General features: G+C 38.2%; 1 protein-coding gene across 1 annotated transcript in view; it reads right to left on the bottom strand.

Moving 5' to 3' along the window:
- Positions 1 to 26,133, bottom strand: part of LOC136876281 (transcription initiation factor TFIID subunit 5) — a 151,999-nt gene that overhangs the window by 107,455 nt on the left and 18,411 nt on the right. Inside the window, exons 4-5 of the mRNA XM_067150097.2 lie at positions 22,595 to 22,791; positions 17,767 to 17,965 (exon numbers count right to left, since the gene is read on the bottom strand). Coding sequence (XP_067006198.2) covers positions 17,767 to 17,965; positions 22,595 to 22,791 — 396 coding nt within the window. The remainder of the gene's footprint in view (positions 1 to 17,766; positions 17,966 to 22,594; positions 22,792 to 26,133) is intronic.

Below are 26,133 nucleotides of genomic sequence, written 5' to 3'. Positions count from 1 at the left end.
TTAATTGTTGATCAATGTTATGTGCTTTTAATCTTGTAGGCCTTCATATTTAGTTTTCTTTCAACTCTGAAATACCACTCTTATTTTCGGCTCCATGGCTAAATGGTTAGCGTGCCGGCCTTTGGTCACAGGGGTCCCGGGTTCAATTCCTGGCAGGGTCGGGAATTTTAACCATCATTGGTTAATTTCTCTGGCGTGGGGGCTGGGTGTATGTGTTGTCTTCTTCATCATTTCATCCTCATCACAACATGCAGGTCGCCTACGGGAGTCAAATAGAAAGACCTGCACTTGGCGAGCTGAACATCTCCTCGGACACTCCCGGCACACTAACACCCATACGCCATTTCATTTAATTTACCACTCTCATCATAGTCAGTACGGTTAAACAGAATAAAATATAAATGATCAGAAATTGTATTCTCTATAACTTTATGATGTAGTACTTTTCGATAGACATAGGTATTTAAAACTTAACTTTTAGGCGCCTTCCCAAAAGTACCATTTTGTCCAGGGTGAACACAACTGTTTATAGCTTGGACTGTAGTTTGTTATTCCCTGACTCTATATGCTGATTTTCTTCAAATTCTTTTTACCCATTATCTCGTAGCTCGGCGCTGATATAGACTTAGCAACAAAAATTCAAATTTGTGAATATCTCTGTTATCATAGCCGGTACGGTAAAAATGTGTAAGATATAAATGATCAGAAATTTATCAAATTATTTATTGATAGGACCACTAATTACATAAATATTTGCGAATTAAATTTTAGGTCTTCCCCTAAACTACCATTTCAGTCGCCATAAGACCTATCTGTGTCAGTGTGACGTAAAGCCCACCATTTCACTCAGCGTGAATAAAATGATTTATAGCCTAGATTGCAGCGTCTCATTCCCTGACTTTATATATAAATTTTCATTAAATTCTCTTCAGCCGGTTTCTCATGATGCACGTACAGACAGACAGACAGACAGACAGAAATTACGGAAAAGTAAAAAGGTGCATTTCCTTGTTACTGTGGACGTGACCGATACAGAAAGACCATTCTTTTTAAATTCTGACCAATGTACATACAAAAGTCTTATTTTATATTACCAGTATATTCATTTTGGTATAATGTGAATTTAAAAACCTCAAATTTCACATTTGTCACATCTATATATGTTTCGATCCTAACTGGATCATCTTCAGTAGATTGCTAAAAACTAACATATAGGTATAATACTTAAAAAAACATTTAAATTTGAAGCAAGAATGATGTTATGAATGTTAAAATGTTCTTATTAAGAAACAGTTCATGCTCTCAAAAATTTGTTACAGATTATGAATCTCATGTTAAATCTGTATTGACGGTTGAACTTCTTACAAAATTGTAAAAAAAACTATTTTAATCCTCCTAGTCAATACTATATATTTTACATGCAATTAAGACAAAACTTCTTCGCACAAATTGACATGTTTCGACCCGGCATTGGGTTATGCTCAGTAAGACATTTAAATTGAATTAAAAACATAGGAAACACACAAAATGAAATTTCAGTTAAAAAGTTTTTTTAAAGCATGATGAAAGTTAGAAAAATGTGAAATGTTGATCGTTAAAAACAGACTCAAGCTGAAGGTCTTTCTGTTTCAATGTTTTGTTTTTTTGCTAGTTGCTTTACGTCGCACCGACAAAGATAGGTCTTATGGCGACGATGGGATAAGGAAGGGCTAGGAGTGGGAAGGAAGCAAGCGTGGCCTTAATTAAGGTAAGCCCCAGCATTGGCCTGGTGTGAAAATGGGAAACCACGGAAAAACATTTTTAGGGCTGCCAACAGTGCGATTCGAACCTACTATCTCCCGAATACTGGATACTGGCCGCACTTAAGCGACTGCAGCTATCAAGCTCGGTCAATGTTTTGTTGTCCTTTGGTGTGGTTCAACTGGTATCTGTATATTGTTGGCTTAGTTGTTGTGTTCCGACATGGGCTAATATACGTAAGCATTAGTGAAGTTAAGCCGTCTGATTTTAGTCTGTAAAATGGGTAATACAAATCAAATTAAGGTTGAAAAATGTAGACTAACAGGAACAATATTTAGATTAAGTTATGAAGAACGAAAAATTAACTTACGATACATGGCCCGCTTGTATCACCTGTGTTCTCTGACTATAGATTCCGGCCCTCGACTGACTTGCTCCTGCAGTCGAGATGCAAGACATGTGGCTACAAGGAAGTGGAGTGGGGAAATGGGGTGGGGCTTGCGGGAGAATGGGAGTGAGAGGAATAATGGGGGCGGTGACTGAAACCGAGTGTAATAATTGTGAGTTCTTATGTTCCTGTTTTTTACTGCAAGTGATCGTAATAAAAGTTTCCCATATTACGTTATTTTTTAATTTATCTCGTTTAAGTTGAGGGCTAGATTCTTATGCTGATCCTTGCTGTAAAAATTCTCTAACATGTTGAGTAGTGGACCTTTTTGTAGAATTTTTAGATCTTGATCTATTGTAGTATAATTGTGATTATAGTCTTTGTGATGGTTACTCACGGCAGAGAAACTATTATATCTTAAAACGTTGCGATGTTCTGTATATCTTATGAGGAAGTTCCTACCAATTTGTCCGATGTAACTTGACCTGCATCCCTGACATTCCAGTTTATATATCCCAGAATTTGCGTATTTATTGTGCGAGAGTTAAATAATATTCTTTCATTAGTGTTGCTGGTTTTGAAACAATTTTTAGGTCCTGTTTTCTTATGATGTTGGTGATTATGTGCATTTTATTATTGCTAAATGTGAATGTGGCATATTTTTCTTTAGTTTTTGACTCTTTCATTAAAATAGTTGTGGGCTTGTTAGCATATTTATTGATTAGATTATTTATAAATTTTGTGCTGAATTCGTTGTTCAAAGCTATTTTGCGGATGGTCCTGATTTATTTTTTTCAAATTTCTCTTTGAGAGCGGGATTTTTAAAGCTCTTCCTAACATGCTATTGTCGCCAGCTTTTTTGTGAGCTTCAGGATGTACTGAATTTTGTTTAATGTTGTTAGCAGTGTAAGTTGGTTTCCAGTAAATGTTAAATGCCAGGTGATTATTCTTATGACGTGATAGTGTTATGTCTAAATAATATATTTTCAGTATTTCTGACGATTTTGCCGAAATATGTTGTTTTCGCCAGGAAAATAGCACATTTGCACAGAATTTACACCAAAATCGCATATTCATACTAATTTCGCACTTTGGGTCACAATTCCCATTTTGTGCACTTTTATTTATGCGTAAAAAGTATTTTATTCCACATTAGAATTACCGTAGGCTTGGATTCAGTACAAGATTCAAAAATTTGCATTTACCGCAAATGCGATTTTTCAGGTCCCTAGTAATTTGTTAAATATTATTACAGTTGAATGTGAAAGTGGCATATAGGCAGCTGTGCTTATGTTTCATAGATCTAGAGAAAGCATATAACAGGGTACTCAGGGAAAAGATGTTCGCTATATTGGGGGACTATGGAATTAAAGGTAGATTATTAAAATCAATAAAGGCATTTATGTTGACAATTGGGCTTCAGTGAGAATTGATGGTAGAATGAGTTCTTGGCTGTAATCTTTCACCTTTGCTGTTCGTAGTTTACATGGATCATCTGCTGAAAGGTATAAAATGGCAGGGAGGGATTCAGTTAGGTGGAAATGTAGTAAGCAGTCTGGATACTGACGACTTGGTCTTAATGAACACACGTCAATCGAACGAGATTTAAAGGTTGTTAATTTGGCACAAAAAGGCCCCTTCCCAATATCTTAGAGAACATACATATTCACATTGAGCTATATATTAACCCTGAATACAATTTAAATGAAATTAATGAAAAATAGTATTTATTTGAAACTTTTATTCCGCTTCTTTGTAGATTTGCATCCTATAAATAAAGGCCCTGTCCTCAACCAATGATAACATCACTTGCTCCGCTTACAGTTCCTTTACCAATCATGTCAAGATCAGTCCCTCCCCTCCTGCCGCTCCTCCTCGAGACTTTGAGCCTACAGCATATGATAAACTGGGTTAGTGTGCACAAATCCACACAAGTAAACACATTGATCAACTGAGCACAGAAATTTATTATTCACAAACACATGAAACTACGCTTTTCGTGTTTCTCTGGCATTCAATTAACTGTAACTTTCTAATTACAGGCAATTATACCACTGAGACATATGCAATTACTGTATATTAATGATTATTGGCAGCAAACTAAATCACAAAACATCAATTAATAATCAGATACTGCCTAGTCCTATTACCAGACTTTTAGCTAATGAAACATCAAGAGGATATTATGACAAGTGGATAGCAGTGCACACTTAGCAACTTCTGGCTCGGTGAGGAAAGCAACGGGAAACTACCTCACTCATTTCCCTAGTACGCCTCTTCAGTGATGTCTAGGCCATCTATGACAACTGATGGTGGAACTGTTGAGGACCCAACCAGCCTTCGGGCTGAGGACTAAACATACATACATACATACATACATGCAAAGCAAAGCCATCTCCGTACAGGCCATGAAGGCCCTTGGAGGGGTGGAAGGTACAGGCTTCCACTATTCGTAACCTCGGCATTTGACGGGGTAGAGTGGTTAGCTCAATGCCTGGTCGCCTTTGCCCCCAGGAATTAACCTGGTACTCATTTTTGGTGCAGACTGAGTGAACCTAAGGACCATGTGCACCTCCGGAAGTGGAAATCTTGTTTCTTAAATTTTACGACTTCCTGACGGGGATTCAAACCCACGTCCTTCCGGGTGAACCGAGCATGCCTTTCCCACCTCGGCCAGACAGCCTCTACATACATACATACATAGTCTGTGTTAATTTTTTATGCCTAATGCTTCCAAATGTGCTAATATTCCTTCGTATAAAGGATTCTCATTATCAATTACATCATTAGGGTTATTGTCCTGATTACCTTGTTGATCTAAATATATATACTTTCTAGTGTATTTAGTAGACTGCCTTTATTTGTTTTACATAAAATTGTCAGATCTTACTCTATAGTAGTGAACTGATGACCACTTGCACTCATGTTAGCCGTCAGAGGAAAAATTTTTGTGCCTCTCTGCGTTAACGTACTCAAGATGTCTTACCATAAAACTGCACCCAGTTTGCCCTACATAAGATTTTTCGCATTGGTGACAGTTCAATTTGCACACCCCTGAATTTGAATAGTTGTCCTTTCCTAGGGAATTAACGCTGTTGTAACTGAAAGATTTTTGCTTAGTATTATTACTAGTTATATTTTATGAACAGATTCGTTACTGCATATATATTGGGACTGTTAAAAGTGAACCTAGCATATTTATCATTCTCCTTTATCTCGGTTGTTAGATTAGTTTGAAACTTCTGTTGGAATTTTCTAATTATTTTATTTACCATATTAAGTCCAAAACCATTATATTGGGCTTGTTTACTGATAAAGAGCAGTTCTTTTTCTCGTTCTATGCGGAGATATATTGAATGCTCTGTATATGTGGCTATAGTAAGCTGACTTTTTTTGTGACTCTGGATGTAACAAGTGGTTCTTTATCGTAGTAGGAGTAAAAGTGGGCATTCTATGTACCTTCTTGCAATCGTAAAGCAACCAGGAAAACAAATATGCCAACATCTATTTTAATCTAAAGGTGAAAGTAGCTTAAGTTAGCAAAGGATATAGTTTCCTTAAAGAACTGTCTCAAACACAACCTAGCACCTAAATTTTTAAATAAAACCCAAAGGAAACACTTACCCTCGAGCTACCACTGTGATACACAGAAAAGAATACTACTGTTGCCCTTGGAGTGGGATTCGTTCCAAAGATACACTAAAGAAAGAATGGATATCATTCTAAAGAAACAAGAAACCCTTAACAACAAACTATTACGGTTCAAAAATGCCAGAGCAATCGGAGATGTACCGGGGGTACATCTTCTCCGTCCCGTTGAATTGCGCGCCTTCTAGAAGGCCATCTGTGCTACAAATCCTGAACTAATATAAGACAGAATACTTGGACCTTTAACAATTAGATGTCTCTACTAACGGCCTATTTTCCCCCTCTGGCAGGAATGCAGAAATGAATTTTTAAGGGAATTTTCAATTTTCAATGTTTGTAAACCTTAAGTTTTTACAATTGTTGTTTTCTTGTGCTAAAGTTGTCAACACTCCTACGGCTTCCTTCTTACTTAGTTATTAACCAATCAGAAATGTTGTGTATATTTCTCTAGACAATTAAAACTAAGGGTGTGTACAGGCATTCTGCCAATCTCAAGAGAGTTCTGGAATCTTCCCCTCTGAGATGCTATAAAAGCTGGGCGCTTTAGGGCCGTACTGTCATCTTCATCGCTCCGGTCTAGTGTGAGATGCTATAAAAGCTGGGCGCTTTAGGGCCGTACTGTCATCTTCATCGCTCCGGTCTAGTGTGAGTGCGCCATTATTAGGAGGTAGGGGCAGGCTGCCATCATTCGGAAAGCCCAACTACACAAGGTAATGGCAGAAATTTCTTAAAATGTAATAGTACCAGGCATACAACTTGAGAGGAAGGTTTCAAAATTCTTTTCTTAATGTAAAGTTCTAAAGTCATTATTTAATGTAAATTTTCGGCAAGTCTGAGGACCATGTTCAAATACCTGTCGCCTTTGGCATTTAATATTTTTCATTTAGTCACCCCTCTGTAGCCTCTGCAATTTTGGGCTATAAGCCCATTTAGGATTTTAAGTGTTTTCCTAAAAGGAGTGCAAGTGTTTTCATGGCCGATCTTCTTCAACCTTTTATTTTTGCATTAAGGCCACTTAGTATGGGCACTCAGTGCCCCCAGTTTAAAGTATAATTACTGATAGACGAATGTGTAAATGACTGTTGAGCAGAAGTGACTGTAAACACAGTATTTTTATGTTTATAAAGTGAAATTTGTAAGAAGCTTGTGCCTCTGAGAGGCTGGACTGTAGTAACTTTTGGAGCTCAGTCTCCTAGAATGAAAATTAGTGGAGTAAACTTGCTCTTGTAAAAGTGTGCCAGTTTTGAACTATATTCCTCAACCCTTGTAAATTATTGTGTCAATAATTTTCTCTACTGACTTTAAGTCATTGTTGTTGTGGGAGCTGACAAGCTCATTGTTAATCTCATTAATTGTTATTTGTTGTTGCTTGTTCAGGTTTTCTACCTACCAAATTTTAAAATTAAAAAAAAAAAGAGATATTTAAAATAATATCCCTCTCACGTCAAGAATTTTTCTAAAGTCAGTCTTACTGAGGAGGAAAGCACACGTTAAGTCAAGGCCCAAATTTCAATTGGATAGGAACGAACAAGGGAAATGAACTGATAACTATTGCTGCGGAAGTCGAAATGGCTATACAAAAACTTCCCAACGAGGTTCAAAATTTCTTTAGATGTGAAGAAAAAATGAAAATTCCGTACCTTGCAGAAGGTACAAAAGTAGTATTAAACCCACTAGGAGCCTATCATGCAAAATAAAACGAGAAGAAATAGTAGTTAATCAAGCAGATAAGGGGGACAATAGCAGTTTCAGTTAAGGAGGAATATATCCGGAAAACAGAAAACTTTTTTAACAACCACTCTTTTCTTTTTAAATAGATCGAGACCCTACAGTACGCACACAGAGAAAATTATAAAACAATACTGAAAGGTGCAACCTTCATTTTAAATGAATAAAATGTCCAGAAACTAATTACCGGTAATATGAATCCAGGTTTTCCACCTGCAAGGGCCTTACCCAAGTTACACAAAGAAGAAATACCCATAAGATCAGTCATAAATTTCCATAGCAGTTCTACCTACAAAACACTTCAATAAATGTATACAGTTTTAACCAATCATTACGTTTTTCACAATAAGACAATTTGTTTCGGAACACAATCACTTGATATAGGTGTTGGTTCCCATAGGAAACCTGGAATGTCCAATAACGGACCAATTATATTGGTATTACACAATTACGAAACATATAATAAAAAGATATACCAACAGGAAGGCCTCCCTATGGGGGCACAACAAGCTTCTTCCTTCCACCACAATCACATGCTGCCCTCCTTCAATTTCTGCATCCCAGCTCCAGTAGATCATCTTCAACTCCGTCCAACCATCTTGTTCGAGGTCTACCTCGTCCTCTTTGTCGTCCTGGGTTTCCAAAGAGAATCTTCGTTGACACCTCACACTCCTCCATTCTTGCCACATGACCTACCCATCTTATCCTTCCTGATTGTATGAGTTTTGTTACTGGAGCATCGGTATATATAGTGTTCAATCCTGCATTGTACCTTGTTCTCCATCGTTCTTTATCACACACAGGGCCAATTATCCTCCTCAGAACTTTCCTCTCAAATCCATCAAGCAGCCTTGCGTCGGTTCCTGTAGGGTTTTATAAGTATGTTGTAAGTGTTGGGCGGCTGAGGAGTCTTGACCGGAATAAGTTGTTCAAGGCAAAGTATGCCTTATTTGCTGAGATCAGCCTGATCTTAATTTCAGCTGAAACATCATTAACCCTGACAATTACACCATACGATTTTCTGACGTGTTGTGCGAATGAATGCCATCTGGTCGTCATAAGGTGGGGAGAGTTATCCCCTCCACCACCTCTATTCCTTGTTCATTCCGTCTGGTAACTTTAATGTACCTTTAAATAATAGGCTTTGAGTGGCACGTCTTCGAGACGTGTGGTGTAACTAAAACGATATTTATAGACGTGTTACTGTCAGGGTTAAAGCAAGTTACTGTTGAACCAAGATACTTGAAACTATCTACTCTTTCAAATGAATACCCATCCACACTAAAAGTCGTTGACATATTAGGCTGATAGGCTTTCCCGCAGGCCATATATTTTGTTTTGTTTTCATTTATCATTAGGCCCACCTTCCTGCTTGCTTGGTTCAAGGCTGTGAAGGCTTATTTCAATGCTGGTATTGTTCGTGCTACAATGTCTAAGTCATCTGCATATGCCAAGATCTGCACGGACTTGTAGAAGATGGAGCCTCTGGTCTGTAGGCCTGCATCCCTTATCACCTACTCAAGTGCTATGTTAAATAATAAGCATGCCAACGCATCTCCTTGATGTAGACCATTTTTTATTTCCAGAGGGTCTGAACAATTTCCTGCAATTCGAATGCAGCTTCTTATATCAGACGTCATCATTTTTACCATTCTCAAGAGCCTTCCATGTATCCCCATCTCTTGTAGAGCACAGTACAGATGGTCTCTATTGATGCTATCATATGCAGCCTTGAAGTCAATAAAGAGGTGATGGGTTCCAATTCTGTATTCGACAGTCTTCTCCAAGATTTGGCGCAGGTTGAATATCTGATCTATCATTGACTTTCCTCGTCCGAGTCCAGTTTGATACACTTCAATCTCTCTATCCACTTGTGGAAGTATCCGATTGAAAATTATGTTAGAGAGCACCTTGTACCCCAGATTCAAAAGGGTGATTCCACGGTAGTTTCTGCACTCCATTCGGTCGCCCTTTTTATGTATGGGACAGATTATTCCTTCGTTCCACTCCTCTGGTATCTTCTCCTGCTCCCAAATGAGAGTAATAAGATCAAACAAGGACTGCTCTAATGTTGCTCCTCCACATTTTAGCAATTCTGCTGGGATGCTATCAGTGCCTGGGGACTTATTATTCTTCAACTTCTTTAATGCTTCTCTGAGATCCTCTATCACTGGGCTATCCAGTGACTTTCCATAGTCCAATCCTTCTTCACACTCATGGGAAGCATCATCTACTTATTCTAGCTCTCGGTTTGGTAAATCATTGAAGTGCTTTTGCCATCTTTATAGTAACTGTTTACTCTCACTTATTATACATTCTTCATCTCTAATCAGGCTAGTTATTGGAGTAAATTGTCTTCGAGCACTGTTTACTTTTGTATACAACTTTCTGGTTTCATTCTGCTTCTTATACAGTTCCATACATTCTACTTCAAGCTTAGTCCATTCCCTTTTCTTTCAGCGCTGTATCATCTTTTCAGTCCTCCTTTTCTCTCGGTAATCCTCCAGCAAACTTCTTGTACAGTTCGTCTGTAATTTCTTTTGGTATGCGATGTTGTTCTCTTCAGTAACCCTCCTACACACTTCATCAAACCATGTAGGTCTTTTAAATTGTCTTTCCATTCCTAGTACATCCTTAGCTGATTTGTCTATAGCTGTTTTTATAGTTAACGATCTCTGCTTTATGTTCTTACCGTCTTTTATTGTTTCTTGTTTTTGGGCCTAAGAGACTTTTTGGCAGTACAATTCGCAAATTTCCATTGATTTCAAGGCTGCAATATTGTACCTTTCTCTTCTGATGTGTCTTTCTTTTTGGGCATTTGATATTCTCGCTCTTATCTTAGCCATCACTAAAAAATTATCTAAATCCACATTAGGTCCACGGAGAGTTCGTACATCCATCAAGTTCGACTTATGCCTCTGGTCTATCAGTACAGTGTTCTCCCTAGGACCTTTCTAATGGTTGCACCGCCCAGCTGTTTCCCCTGACCGCCTGGCTATCATAACCTAGGTATCTGCCAGTTACATAATATTTCAAGTTGCTTTACGTCGCACCAACACAGATAGGTCTTATGGCGACAATGGGATAGGAAAGTGCTAGAAGTGGAAAGAAAGCAGCTGTGGCCTTAATTAAGGTACAGCCCCAGCACTTACCTGGTGTTAGAATGGGAAACCACGGAAACCATCATCAATGCTGCCGACAGTGGGGTTCGAACCCACTATTTCCCAAATGCAAGCTCACAGCTGCACGCTCCTAACTTACTTGGTTTACGTAATATTAATACATATTTCAGTCACTGAAAAGCTACAACCTGTTTTCCAGTCAGTGACCGGGTCAGGGATGAAAAGAATGAAGCCCCATCTTGCGGCGAGGATAGGAATTGTGCCGGCTGCTGAAGCCTGTCGCAGTCCTCTGGGGCAATGATTAATGACTGATAGATGAAATGATAGTGGAGTGTGTTGCTGGAATGAAAGATGACAGGGAGAACCAGAGTACCCATAGAAAAGCTGTCCCGCCTCCGCTTTCTCCAGCATAAATCTCACATAGAGTGACCGGGATTTGAACCATGGAACCCAGCAGTGAGAGGCTAGCGCACTGCGGCTGAGCTATGGAGGCTACACATTTTTCAATCATTACGTGTTCCAAATTAAAATGTAAACACTGTAAAACTGTTTATTTTAATTTAAATGAAAAATCTTCATTATTGTCAGCATAATTGCGCAAGTTACATCGGAGTTCAGCTTATCGCGTAGTGTCGTGCGCGCGCGGTGTCTGGATTAACGTGGAATCGCATGTGAGCACTCGATTCGGTGGGATGTAACAAACCTGTCTGGCTCTCCACAACAACCGAGTGAGTATGAACGACCCGTAGAACACTACCCTGTTAAGTCTTCTTCATGATAACACTAAAATAGTTCATTTTTGCAGTTAATGTTCACCTGTCTAATATTATTGTTAATGGCCTGAGAGGAATAGGTTGAAATTTTATCATATTTATTTTTTTCGTGGTATTTCCCGCCCGGCTGCTCATTCCTGCCACCAAATAACGAAAATTTCTGGGGAGAACACTGAAGTACATGATCAATTTGATTGATAGTTACGCCATCAGGTGATTTCCATGTGCCCTTATGTATCTCCTTAAGAGGAAATCTGGTAGACGCCACTACCATATTCTGGGAGGCAGCGAAACAGACCAGTCTTATTACATTGTCATTAGTAGCTTCATGCTTACTACGGGCTCCTATTATGGGCTGGAACATGGCTTCTCTTCCAAGTTGTGCGTTAAAACCACCCAGTACGATTTTGATATCAATCTTTGGGCATTTATCATAACCTTTTTCAAGGGCATCATAGAACTCATCTTTCATGTCATCACTAGATTCTTCTGTTGGTGCATGTCCATTAATCATACTGCAATTAAATAATCTTCCTATAATTTTAATTACTGACAGCCTTGGGTTTATAGGCGTGAAGTTAACCACCAAGTGTTTCCGATTTTTATGAACATGAAAGCCTGTACCAAACTCGTGTTTGCTATCATCACAACTATAGAACATAGTACCCTCTTTCTTTTCCAATACACCACTCCTATCCATCGAATTTCTTGGATGGCGATGAGACTCTCGCTAAGCTTCCCATGCTGGTCTAATAATTTCTTAAGGGATCCTGGGCTATACAGGGATCGAATATTCCAGGTACCAATTTGGAGATTAGCTTTCAATTTTGTATTTACCATTCGTTGTCCAGGATACATGCCATGTCATCGTTTGATAATCCGTCCCACTTCTGCTCTTTGGAGGACCAGGGTATCACTCTTAGTCTAGATCATCACCTGAAACCTGTCTGGCTTGGGTGGCACTACCAGGAGCGTATGCTCCCGCCAGCATAGCTCTAAGGATCATTTGAATACGCAAGCCTCAAAAACACCCGGCAAAATGTACCGTATTTACATGAATAATCTGCGCCACCGAATAATCCCCGCGCCCTAACTTTAGGAAGGTTGATTTTGAAAAAAAATGCCAACATTGACGCAAATAAAACCTACACCCCAATTTCATGTCTCAATTTTTTTTTTAAATGTGTGGGTATTATTCGCACAAATACGGTATTTTCCCTTTGTCAAGGTGGTGATACAATCAGGAGGAATCTCAATATATATGCAGCTACGAATCTGTTCTGAAAATATAACTATAAAATTGCATACTCAACTAGTAATAATAACAAGCAAAAATTTTCCAACTACAATAGCATTAATTCCCTAGGAAAGGACTCCCCTGTGGGTGGGGGCGGTAGAATAACAACCACGGTATCCCCTGCCTGTCGTAAGAGGCGACTAAAAGGGACCCCAGGGGCTCTGTACTTTGGAGCGTGGGTTGGCAACCACAGGGTCCTCAGCTGTGTCCTGGCACTGCTTCCACTTACTTGTGTCAGACTCCTAACTTTCATCTATCCTATCTGACCTCTCTTGGTCAACTCTTGTTCTTTTCCAACCCCGACGCTATCAGGTTTGCGAGGGCTAGGGAGTCTTTCATTTTCACGCCCTTCGTGGCCCTCGTCTTCCTTCGGCCGATATCTTCATTTTTCGAAGTGTTGGACCCCTTCCATATTTTCCCTCTGATTAGTGTTATATAGAGGATGGTTGCCTAGTTGTACTTCCTCTTAAAACAATAATCACCACCACCACCACCACCTAGGAAAGGACAATTATTCAGATTCAGAGGTGTACAAATTGATGTGTCACCAATGCAAAAAAATCTGTAGGGCAGACTAGGTGCAGTTTTACGGTAAGATGTCTTGAATACATTAACGAGGAGTGGCACAAAAAATTGTCCTCTATGGGCTGACATATGAGTGCAACCAGTCATCAGTTCACTACTACAGAGCAAGATCTGATAATTTTACGTAAAACAAATAAAGGCAGTCTACTAACACACTATAAAGTATATATATTTATTTAGATCAACAAAGTAATCAGGATAATAACCTTAATGATATAATTGATAATAAGAACCCTTTATACAAAGGAATATTAGCACATTTGGAAGCATCAGGCATACAAAATAACACAGACTATAAAATAAAGAAATCGATTGAACCTCCGTCCTCCCGAATATCTATTCCTGCTACCTCTCTTCTGAAGCCATTGAAACCGTGACCATAAGCACACACCTACTCCCCACTCCACAGCCTTGTCTCCCCCGAAGAAGAAGCAGGCTTCAGAACATACACATCATTATTTCACAAGACGGAGAGCGGCATTCATTGCCGATAGACCCCCTCCAAGGCCAAAGTAGGTTGCCATTATACCAAGGTAAGATACCATTCTTTTAAATAGATACTGTACTAGGTTCCCTTGCACAGATAGTAATACATGCTAATACAAAAGCAATCCCGCCCCCCCTTTTTTCTTTTTATTGCAGATTTTGGGAAAGCTCAATTCATAATAACAGAAAAACAGCAATCAGCTTCAGGGATCCTGCGTTAAAGAGAATTCAAGAGATTCACTTTTATAAAACAAAAACAAATGACAACATTCACCATCCTATCAATACCAAAAGGTAGGGAAGGGTCCACCTATGCAATACCAATAGCTTAATATAGTGTCCTATATCATTTGAATTAATTATACTTATGAACATTCACCTTGGAAAAGAGCAGCTGAAGAGAACAGTTTTGTAATAAAAATGAAACATTGACAAGAAAATTTTGTTTTCAAAAACTTTTTAATAATGAATAACTAGGAAACATACACGTCACAGTGAACAAAAATGTTGGAAAAAGAAAAATTAAATTTGCAACAACCAAACCATAATTTTGAATGATCAAGATTTTAGTCAATATCCAAGTTCATGGAGATCACCACAAAGGCAAGAATGTTCCTTAGACATGAGCACCAGTAGTCCATCCTCACAATCTGTAAGGGCAACATAATGGGAAGATGGAAGTAAATGTTTAACCCATTCCAGTCTGGGCCTTAATATCCCTAACAAACGTTCTGGACTGGACATTTTTAAGGATCTTTAAAACATTATATCTCTGTACCTGTAGTAGATATTGGCATGATCCTTTTTTCTTTCTGCTTGTTTGAGAATCTATTTTCAAAAGCGCTCTTTGTATCATGTCAACTATCACTTGAGATTTTAAAATTGTTTATATATTATACCATGTTTTGCGAATGGAGGAAAAGTCTTACGGAAAACTAAGCAAGTACAGTTTTCTGAAATACAGTTATATTTACCCTATTTCGCTAATATAAAATGTGCATTGCAATTACAAAACAGCAACAATAATGAGTACGATATAAAAATAATAATTTTTCAATAATAATAGTAATAATTACAATAACGAAAATGGGAGCTCTTACGAAATTTTATTTTAATTGATAAATTTTGTCAAAACTTACTCAAATGTAAAATTATTGTTCCATTTACCACAAAATACTTCTGAGAAAGAGAAAATAAGTCTTCTAAACAGACAACATTACGAATATGTAGATAATCTTACGTATTCACGCAAATATGAAACACGCGGGAACATGCACTAGGCCGTAAAACGATCACCAATCATAATGAAATGCAAGAAGTTGTTTCGAATTCATATGTCAATAATATGTTCATTTGCGCATAAACTTATAATATATCATAAAATATCGAAAATATCACTTTCGTCAAGCACATGTTCGCCGCGAGAAACCATGTCTTTTAGAGCTCATTGAGTGATGCATGCAGTTCAAAAATATCAAATTCTCTGACTTTGACATATGATACTGCCATCTGCTTAAATACTCTCGTAAGTAATACATGAAGAAACACGATGTAACCACCAGAATGCGTGCATAGCTCGTTCTCGATTTTTAGCAAATTGTCAAACCTTACTACGGGCTATGCCCGCAGCGCGTCCTGAACGTAATTTTGGCCGCTGCGAGCTACGCTCGCAGTTAGACCGAAAAGTGTTAAGGACTTTAAAGAAAGAAAAAAATGCTTTCTAATTTCACCTATGCAATGTAACATAGCTTAAGATGTTCCCAAGGAACGAAACATGTACATACTATAAATAAATAATTTGCTTAAAGCAAATATAAGTATCACTTTTATTGATTTAATCTAAATAAGATTTGATATGAGAAATGAAGCTGATTTCTTGCAAACTACGAGATAGGTAAATGCAATGACTGGGAAGGAAGAGCTCTGGCCATACTAACAGCCCCAGTATTTACCTGGTGTCAAAATGAGGAAATGACGGAAAACAATCTTCAGGGCTGCCTGTGGTGTGTTCGAACCTACGATCTCCAACTACAACTATATGGTCCGTACAACTCATTCGGTTACACAGTACTATAGTTTCACCTTCCCTTCACCGACTCTATTTAGATTACACTCAGCATAACACTATAATCAAAACTACACTTCCTCGTACGGTGGCGTGTTGCTTTAGTCTCGATAATATTGTGAGATTTTATTTCAATTGAAAGCGATACCAGTATTCTTCTCTATGGAATCGCCATGCTCATCCTTAGCCATATTTGTGTAATGTGTTAGGAGAGAAAAGCTGACATGTCTAGTCATGCACCAACAAATTTCATTGCTTGCGACAAGCAAAAAAGTTGCATTGAAGATACTTCTATTTCCATTTTCGAACCAATATTGAAAATTTAAACGACGCCCAGCTAAACACCGGCTGAAAATTGTTTATGCAATGGAACATCGTGCACAGACGTTGTCTAAAGCTAAAAAGTAGTCATCGTTTCTGCAAACAGCACCACGAGTTCTTTATATCAAAATACTCTGTCAATGTCCTTCAACAGCCTCAGAATGTCTATCATTGTAAGTCACTTCGTTATATGTGTGCATATGTCTTCAAATGATTGCATGGCTGAAAATGACCCAATATATATAGGGTCAAAACTAGTCCCAGTTTTATAAGACAATATACAAGCTTATGGTATTGAATAGGTGGATCGTTCTCTACCCTTTGATAGTTGTATATACACTGTAAAGCATTACTGAGGGGTCACTACAAATACATCAAACGTAAGAACCACTCCTCTGTCCCACAGTTTTCATTAGTCAAATAGGCCCTGACCAAAGGCTTTGGACAGAAATCGTATCAATGGATCTGAAATGTGGTGCTCACGTAAAATAACGTGTGCTTGGACTGCAAGAGTTTAAAATGCCTTTTTTCTTGTAACAATGAAATACTGCCGTTCTTTGGACACATTGCAATATGACTGGGAGAAAATCTGGAGAAGTTAATCATGAAAGGGAAGGTTGAGGGCAGTAGACCCTGGGGAAGAACTGCAACCACATGGATATGACAAGTGAGGACTATCACTGGTTTATCTTTCCAAGGTGCCCTGAGGAAACCAAAGATCATCCAGGATGGTGAAGCTACAGCAAAGATGTAACCAACAAAGCCAGTAGAGTCACGACACTCAGAAATGAGTAAATCGATTTTTAATGATGAATCCAATTAATGTTACAAGTTTGTACAATTTTCACTGCCATCCTACTGTTAATACAATTCTGCAATATAAGATGAACAACTAACATGGTTTTCAAAGCAAAGCTGGAACCATCAACTTCTTGGAGTTTCAGTAGCATAATTTTGTATGAGTATTTCTAGCCTGGTGAAGCTCTTGTGAGACAGATCCTCCCCTGCTGTGTACAGGAAAGTGTGTGTTGTTGTGGTGGAAGACAGGATTATGTGTAAGTTGTAGGAATGTTGGGGACAGCACAAACACCCGATCCCAAAGCCATGGGAATTAATCAATTAACATTAAAATCTCCGAACTGGCCGGGAATTGAACCCGGGGCCCTCTGAGCCAAAGAGCACTACACTGACCATTCAGCCAAGCAGCCGGATGGAGTTTCAATTAAAATATCTGATAAAGAGTGAGTGTGTGTCACATTAAAATATAATTATATTAACAGAGAGGCCCAAGAACTACATAAATCATGACTTGTGACATCAGTAGGATAACTGATGCACTAATTCACAGTTATGAAAAATTATGAGATGATATATATTTACAATGACCTATACAATGTCCCAACATCCTTAATCACAATGAGACTTTTTTTCAGCCTGGATACAATACATTGGTGTATTTCATATAAACCATGTCATGGCACTTACTTATCTTACTTATTTGTTGAAAAAGTAACTTCTTTTATCCAAGCACTAATATCATTAAGGGGGATGGCAGCTTTCATTTACATGTCCAAGTACTAAACAAAGAAGGAAGATAAACACAACATACTCACAGGTCAGGCAAGGGCATTCTATCAATAGGTGGAGCATTAGGATCTGATTTTGTTTTTTTGGAGAAAAGAGGATCTTTTTTAGGTTTCTTTTTCTTTGGCTTATCAGTTCCTTCAGCATCTCCCTCTTCTTCCTCCTCAACAGGCAAATAATTGAGCTCCGGTTCCTTCAGCAGCCCATAGTATACTTTAGCCTTGTTATCTGCAACATTAAATAAATACAGTACTGCCTTGTAACTGTTTCCTAACATCCCACAAATAGTAGTAAAAGATTACACACTACATTTCGTTTCCAATTAAATAGATGAATAGTGTGTCTTTGTATACAGAAGTACTGGCATTCTGATTTACCCCCTCCATTTCACCATTGGAAAGTATTTCAAAATTTACCAATAGACAAAAATATTTCTCAAGTAAGATATAGGAAGTTAATAATATATTTCAGAAACAAAGAGAAATATCTTCAAACAATCCAGTAATAAAAATGACAAATTTCAATATCCACATAGCATGGTACTTTTGTCTGATTTGAATTCTGTTTTTTGTTTTTATCAGTCTAGAGTATGCAAAAAAATTTAGTTTTCTTCTTTCCATATGAATGATTGCACATACAGGCATCACCTGATAATGGCTGATCATATTTCAATGGAAATTGATACCTACGCGAAGGTAGGTCACCATTTCACCACAGGATATACTGTATTTTGTTTTAAATTCAGGTTTGAAAAATATGTAAAAGAAAAGGAGCAAAGAACATGAAATTCTAAACATCTTACTTAATTAGGAAAAAGTTATATGGTAAAATATTCCAAATTCAATTTGCAACAACCAAAGCACAATTTTGAAAGGTCAAGATTTCGGTCAATACCCAGGTTCATGGAGATCACCAAGAAGGCAAGAATGTTCCTTAGACATGAGCACCAGTAGTCCAACCTCATCTGAAAGGGCAACTCAGTGAAAACACGGGAGTAAATGTTTAAGGACTTTAACCATGAAACAATCCTTTCTGAGCTTGTATATAAACTGCTGTTCAAGTCAAGGTAGGAACCTCTTGTTTCACCTATTTTCCCCCTTTCTTTGCCTTACAGCAGTGTCTACTTTTCAACAATGGTCACCACCATTCTTATTCTATCCTTTACTGATGAAACAACAGCTGAAAATTTTGGACTTACTTGTACTCTATCTGCGAGTATTTACATAACAAGTAGCTGATCTCCATTTGTTTACTACTGTATATGGAAACATTTGATAAAACAAGGATTTAACATCAGGGGATAATATGAAAAATAAAAGTTCTCATTTTTGACTCAGAAGATAAATTCCACTTGTTATAAAGAGACAGTTAATGTTTCGTCAAACCATTCATTCCGTCTCCCATAAGTCCAACCCCTCGTCCACGTCGTGGGAGATGAGCAATGTTAGAAGTAGGGGAATGCCTGTAAGGGTGAAGTACAGTGGGGACCTTGTGTGCTCCGGGACCGCTACGGTAGCTGTGAAGGCCTTACAGGAACCCTGAAATTAGCGGCTAACGGGGTTCTGGTGAAGCTATCGCCTTGTAGTATAGGGAGTTGGTTCTCCCAAAGCTAAGGGAAGAAACCTCGACAGAAAATTAGCACGCTTATATGCTACAGGAGGCAGCCCCCTCCACTGGGCTTTGGGTGCTGTAGGCTAATAACTTGCACACCCGAGAAACCAGTATTACAGAAACACATACAAAAGAAAACCAGACAGGTATCTCGATGACAACTTTTGGAATGAAAACTCGGACTCAAATTGGTTTCTGGAATGTGCGAACAATGTACGAAGCAGGGAAGTTGCAACAGATTTCAAAGGAACTGGATCGCTATAAAATGATAGTGCTTGGACTGAGTGAAACATGATGGAATGGATTTGGAGAACATCAGTTGAGAGATGGCAAAATGTTATATTCAGGAAAGGAAGATGATGATGACCATCAAAGATGAGTGGGACTGTTGCTGACAAGGGAAGCATGAAAATGCCTCCTTGACCGGAACCCTGTTTCAGACCGCAATATTACAGCACGGTTCAAGACAAGAGTTAGAAATATTCATCTGGTACAGTGCTATGCACCAACAGACACAGCAGAGCCAGAAGAGAAGGACCAATTTTATGGACAGCTTGGAAGTGTTCTGACAAAAATTAAAAAGAAAGAGATCAAAATGCTAATGGGCGATTTGAATGCCAAGATTGGGAATAAAAATGACAGGGTGGAAGGAGTTCTAGGAAAACATGGAGTGGGAGTCCAGAATGACAATGGAGAGCGCCTTGTTGAATTCTGCCTAAATAACCGTTTGGTGATTGGTATATCAATTTTTCCTCACAGGACATGTCACAAAGTAACATGGGTTTCACCAGATGGGAGAACACAAAATCAAATTGATCACTTTGCAATCAGCCAGATGTGGAGACTATTCCTCTTAGACACTCGGAACAAAAGAGGTGCAGATTGTGGAAGCGACCATCACCTGGTAATAGCTGAAGTTAAACTGAAGATTGCTGCAGTAAACCGAAGGAATAAACAAAGTGCAAAGAGAAAATTCAATGTCAAAAAACTGAAAGAAGCTGAAGTTAAAAAGAATTTTGTAATCAAGCTGAAGAATAGGTACAGTTCACTTGATCTAGATAACGCAGGAGGAGGCCCAAATGAAACGAGAGTGACTGGAAAATGGGAAAGGATAAAATCAACCTTCCTGAATACAAGTGAGGAGATACTGGGATTCAAGCAAAACAGGAGAAAGGAATGAATATCAGACAATACCAGGAAGAAGATAGAAGAGAGATCAAAACAAAGCTAAATCATTGCAAAGATGAAACAAAGAAAAGAAGCTTGATAGAACAGTTCAGTGAACTGAACAGACAAATAAAGAAAGCAGCAAGAAATGATAGAAGAAATCAGATAAATAGAATAGCAGAGTTGGCGCAGGAGGCAGCACTTAAAGGAGACTCAAAACAGCTTTACAACATTACAAAACAGCTGTCTCAAAAGAAATTCAATCGACACAGGCCAATAAAATCCAAAGAAGATAAGAAGCTCACAAATAGTGAAGAACAAATTACAAGATGGAAAGAGCATTTCAGAGAAGTGCTAAACAAAGTCATGGTACGGAAGGATCAAGGAGAGGAAGACTAATGAGAGGTTCCGGAATTGAGAGTGAATATCAACCTGCTGACAAAGAGCAAGCTCATAAAGTCACTGAAAAGCTGCAAGGCAGGCAAAGCACCTGGAGTGGATAATATTGTGACGGAGGTGTTGAATATAGTCTATGAGTTGACAGCTAAGATGCTTTTGCCATTGTTCGAAGACATATGGAAGACTGAGACACTCCCAGAGGACTGGAGGAAAGGCATTTTGATAAAACTACCAAAGAAGGGGGATCTGACTTGTTGCACCAACTGGCAAGGAATTACACTCTTGTCTATACCAAGTAAAGTTTTTTCAAGAATCACACTGAACCGGTTGAGGGAACCATTGGAGGCCAAGATCCGGAAAGAGCAGGCAGGTTTTAAAGAACACCGATCCTGTATAGACCAAATAAATAGCTCACGAATTATAGTAGAACAGTCCATGGAATATCAGTCTTCACTGTACTTGGCACTCGTTTACTTTGAAAGAGCTTTTGATAGTGTACAGCGCCAAGCAATCTGGAGAGCGATGCAGGGGTATGGGGTTCCAACTAAAATCATCAACATGGTAAAAATGTTATACAGAGGTTACACCTGCCAAGTGGAACATGATGGAGACCCTTTCAGAACCCTTTCAAATAGAGACAGGAGTGAGACAAGGGTGCCTGTTGCTGTTCTTGTTAACATTAGATCAGGTGATGAGAAAAGTGGTTAAAGGGAAGCAGAGGGGAATACAACGGGGGATGATGGATCGTCTGGAAGATTTGGACTTTGCGAATGATATATGTCTATTATCTCACTCATTTAGATATATGACTGAGAAAATGAAAGACCTCAAAACGTAAGCACAAAAGGTGGGACTCAAAATAAACATTGCCCAGACAAATAGCTAAGGATCAATGCCAGAAACACGAACCCATTGGTATTAGAGAACGAGATAGAGCGAGATGAGAACTTTTGTTACCTAGGAAGTATTATTTCTAGAAGTGGAGGGGCAAATGAAGATGTCCAAAATAGGGTAACAAGGCTAAAGGGGCTTTGCCCAGCTCTGGCCGGTGTGGAACTCCAGAGAATTGAGAACAAAGACTAAATTGAGGATCTTTGAGACAAATGTGAAATCAGACGTGGAAGATGACTGGGGAGATAGCAAGCAAGGTCCAGACTTTCATTAACAGATGTTTGAGAACCATCCTAGGAGTGCACTGGCCAGATATTGTATCAAATCCGGAACTGTAGGAGCGTACGCAACAACGCAAGGCTGAAATCCAGATAAAAGAACATAAATGAAAATGGATATGTCACACACTGCGTGAAGGTCCTGACAGTATTCCAAAATAGGCTCTTGAATGGAACCCACAAGGGGCTTGAAGAAAAGGGAGACCAAGGATCACATGGTGTCGAACAGGGAAGCGGAGGCAGCGTCAGTTGGCAAGTCCTGAAAGAACATCAAAACTGTGGCAGCAAATCGAGCCAGATGGAGAGCTCTTGTATGTGCCCTATGCTCCACCCAGGAGTAATAGGAATTAAGTCAAGTAAGTCAAGTCAAACCATTCATTCCAGCCTTCAATTAAAAGACTTTGCTACCTTTGCATGGTCAAAATACTGCGGCCCTTTAATTCTCATCAAGGGTTAGGCCCGACCTTAAATTCAACTCAAAAGCATATGTTTTTGATATGTTCTTACTTACCCTGCCTTGTAGCCTCGCCAACAACTGCTCCAGATGTAGCATCAATTTGTTGTTTGTTTCTGGCAACACCCTCATACATATCAAAGTAAAGATGTTCTTGAATTATATTCAAGACCACACTATGCTTTTTCTCTTGTAAATGTCTCTTGAGAATTGAAAGAGTATCTCGTGACATGCGGATGATGAAAGCACTTGACCTAAGCAAATGAATATATTACTATAGCTCTTACTTCAGAGTGCTAAATGCTTATTTTAAAAAGGCTACTGAAACCATAAAAAGGAAATTGAAGTAAACCAATACCTTCCTGATGCTGCATAATTCAGAATAAAAACATAAGCTTACCATTGAGGTGAGCCTTCTGTTAACAGAACTATGCCTGAGAGAAATCTTTCAAGTAGTGGGCATGAAATTTGGGTAATGAATTTCAACCAGATTGAAATCAGGTTAAGTGACCATCAAGAGAATGATATATTTGATCCAATTGATGTTATGCTTTAATTTCAAATATTACGGGGTGGTAAAATATAAAAATATTTTTAAAAACCTCTGCAGCATCTCTCTTTCATATGAGGAGTAAAGAGTGGATCTACATTCCAAACATTCACAATTAATGCTCATTCTACTCTGAAAAGCAGTGGCAAAAGGGGCTCTGGTTAAGACGTGGGAGATCGTTAGCTACCTAAAACGGTTTTAAAAAATATGCAACGTAAATTTTAATCTCACAGCAGTTGTAGAGTATTATATGAAGTAATTCCACATACTGTATATGAGTTGATTATGTTTATAAGTACAGAAGATATTATGAGTAGAATTTTGTAAATAACAAATTTATTAAGAATGAGCTGTGTGTTTGATAGAAAAATTGTTAGAGTAAATTGTATGATACTGTATTTTAGGAAAAATCTTCTTCTTTTGTTAATTTAAAATTTAGTGGTCGATAATGTGTTTATGTGTACCATTTGCCACCGAGGCAAACACCTCATTTACAAATAAAATGATTTTGGTACCTTAAATTACATTTTGAAAGTGATTTAATGGGAAAAACAGTACTTTAATTTTGAAACAAAACTTTTAATTTAAGCAGTTATTGTTGGAACACAATCAGCGTACACTGAAATGCAAGTTTATCAACACAGTTCATTTTCTTCCAGTCCAGCTCCTTGGCTGAATAGTCAGCATAGTGGCTTTTGGTTCATAGGACCCCAGATTCGATTCCTGGTCGGACCAGGAATTCCTCCAGCTCGGGGACTATGCTAGTTGCTTTACGTCGCACCGACATAGATAGGTTTATGGCGACGATGGGACAGGAAAGGGCTAGGAGTGGGAAGGAAGCAGCCGTGGCCTTAATTAAGGTACAGCCCCAGCATTCGCCTGGTGTGAAAATGGGAAACCAATGAAAACCATCTTCAGGGCTGCCGATAGTGGGGTTCGAACTTACTATCTCCCGAATTCGGGGACTACGTGCTCATTATCATCTTAATACACCTCTTCATTAACATACAACACATCACACTACCAATACATCACTCCACGTAGGGTTGGCATCAGGAAAGGCAACCAGCCATAAAAATGGGCTTAATCAACATTAGTAGCCGCCCCACATAGTTGGAAAAAATGCCAGAAAGAAGTAGTAGTTCATTTTCTTCTCATGCAATCATCATAGAATTGCAGATGTCTAATTCAGTTGACAACACAGGCAATTCCATGAATGACATGAAATGATCAACAAGAGAATCTTTGTCTAAAAATCTAATGCATCTCTGTAATTAGCAATTTAGGGTAAAGTCTCATTTTGTTAAGTCAGAATGATTTTGTTTTTACTGTAATGCAATTTTTCTGCTATTATTTTCATACTATCAAAAGGACATGTTTTCTAAGATATAAAGAAGAAAACCTCTTGCCATAGGAACTTCTGACAGCCACGTCTCGACAGCCTCAGTTAACAGATAAAATCAACATTTCTTGTAAAACATGCAGCTGCATTTTCTTGGCAATTAAGTCAGCTACAATCTCTACTTATTAAATGACTGTGTTTATTTGTTCAGCTCTCTTAAGCATTCCTTTAGCTTGCTTTCAAAGTTCAACTTTTCTCCACATGCAACATGCTTAAGAAGATTTTCATATCCCAATATACACAAATCATACATACATCTTCATTAGAGAATATTATGCCTTCCAGCATTCAGCCTGCGGGCCTCTGTGAATAAACTGAGCGCCTCGATAACTCTGTTTGCAGCTAGCTCTGAGGCTTCACTTAGTTCACAACTCTTACATTTAAATCACTATAAACTGAAGTATAACAACCATCGTTGCTTTGATGTTTCAATACTTCTTTTAACCTCCATGCTCAAATTCATTATTCTCTAAAGCTGGGTATCCACTGATTTACATTTAATAACAACATGTTAAAAATGACATGTTGTAATTGACATGTATATGAACATTTGTTTCATATTTTGATGCAAGTGTGTAATGGACTAGTATAACCCATGGGTGAATAGTGAAAATATTGAGCTTGATTAGTAGGTGGTGGAATTATTATTATTATTATTATTATTACTTGTGAGGTGTGGCTATATACGGCGGTATTTTGATTTAAGTTGTTTACGTCTATTATTATTATTATTATCTATGTAGTTATATGCAACAGGCTGTCAGTACGGACTTTATTTGGTATAAATTGTGGTCGTATCATTTATTATTTCTGTGTTGTATGATCTCTCTTGTGTAAGAGAACATGTGAGGTTATGTCACGCACGATACTTCTGCAGTATGTTTATTAATACGATTTTATTTAACGTAAGAACACATAATTAATAGTATATAATTTACTATTGCCTATAAATATGATGCATAAATCCGATGTAATGTTGTACAACACAGGGTAAGAGTCTAGAACAACACAACTTTGTCACTCGAGTTTTACAGAATGTTCTATTCATTTGTATGTAGTTTACTGGAGACTCGAGAAGATACGAGAAAGCATGTTGTGCCATACTTTTCTGGAAGCCTGGCCAGGCAAGGTAAATAAAGGACGGTCTTGGGTTGTTTAGTCGAGTTGTTAGTGGGAGTCGTTAGTCGAGTTAAGTATGTGAACTTATGTTGTGCTTTTGCCACTGAAGTGGTTATGTGTTGATACCACGTGATCTTGTCAAGTGTTCCGTAGTTGGTTTCCGTACTTGGTTGACATGCTAATGTGGCAGTCGATTGAGTTCAAGATGGTGGTTCATTTCATGTGCAACTATTAATGTGTATATAATTTGTAAATAAAACAGTACACAATTGACAGCATCTTGTGTGTGTGTCTTTATGAATACGATAATTTGACTTAACATGTTAACTTGATATGTTGAAGTTAATATATTTAACATGTTGGCATGTTTTCTGGTGGGGTTGGAAAACAACTTTAATCAATTCATTGTTTGTGCGGTATCCACATGGCTTCGGCAAAGTTCGTAGAAGTAAACTACATTAAAATCATGGTCAGATATCCTCAGAAAATTTTGAAATCCAAACCTGTCTTCTACTTTAACCTCAT

The sequence above is a fragment of the Anabrus simplex genome, chromosome 6 (genome assembly GCF_040414725.1).
Source record: "Anabrus simplex isolate iqAnaSimp1 chromosome 6, ASM4041472v1, whole genome shotgun sequence".
Lineage (NCBI taxonomy): Eukaryota > Metazoa > Arthropoda > Insecta > Orthoptera > Tettigoniidae > Anabrus > Anabrus simplex.
Note: the sequence above shows the minus strand (reverse complement) of the source record. Positions and strands in the feature narration are given on the sequence as shown.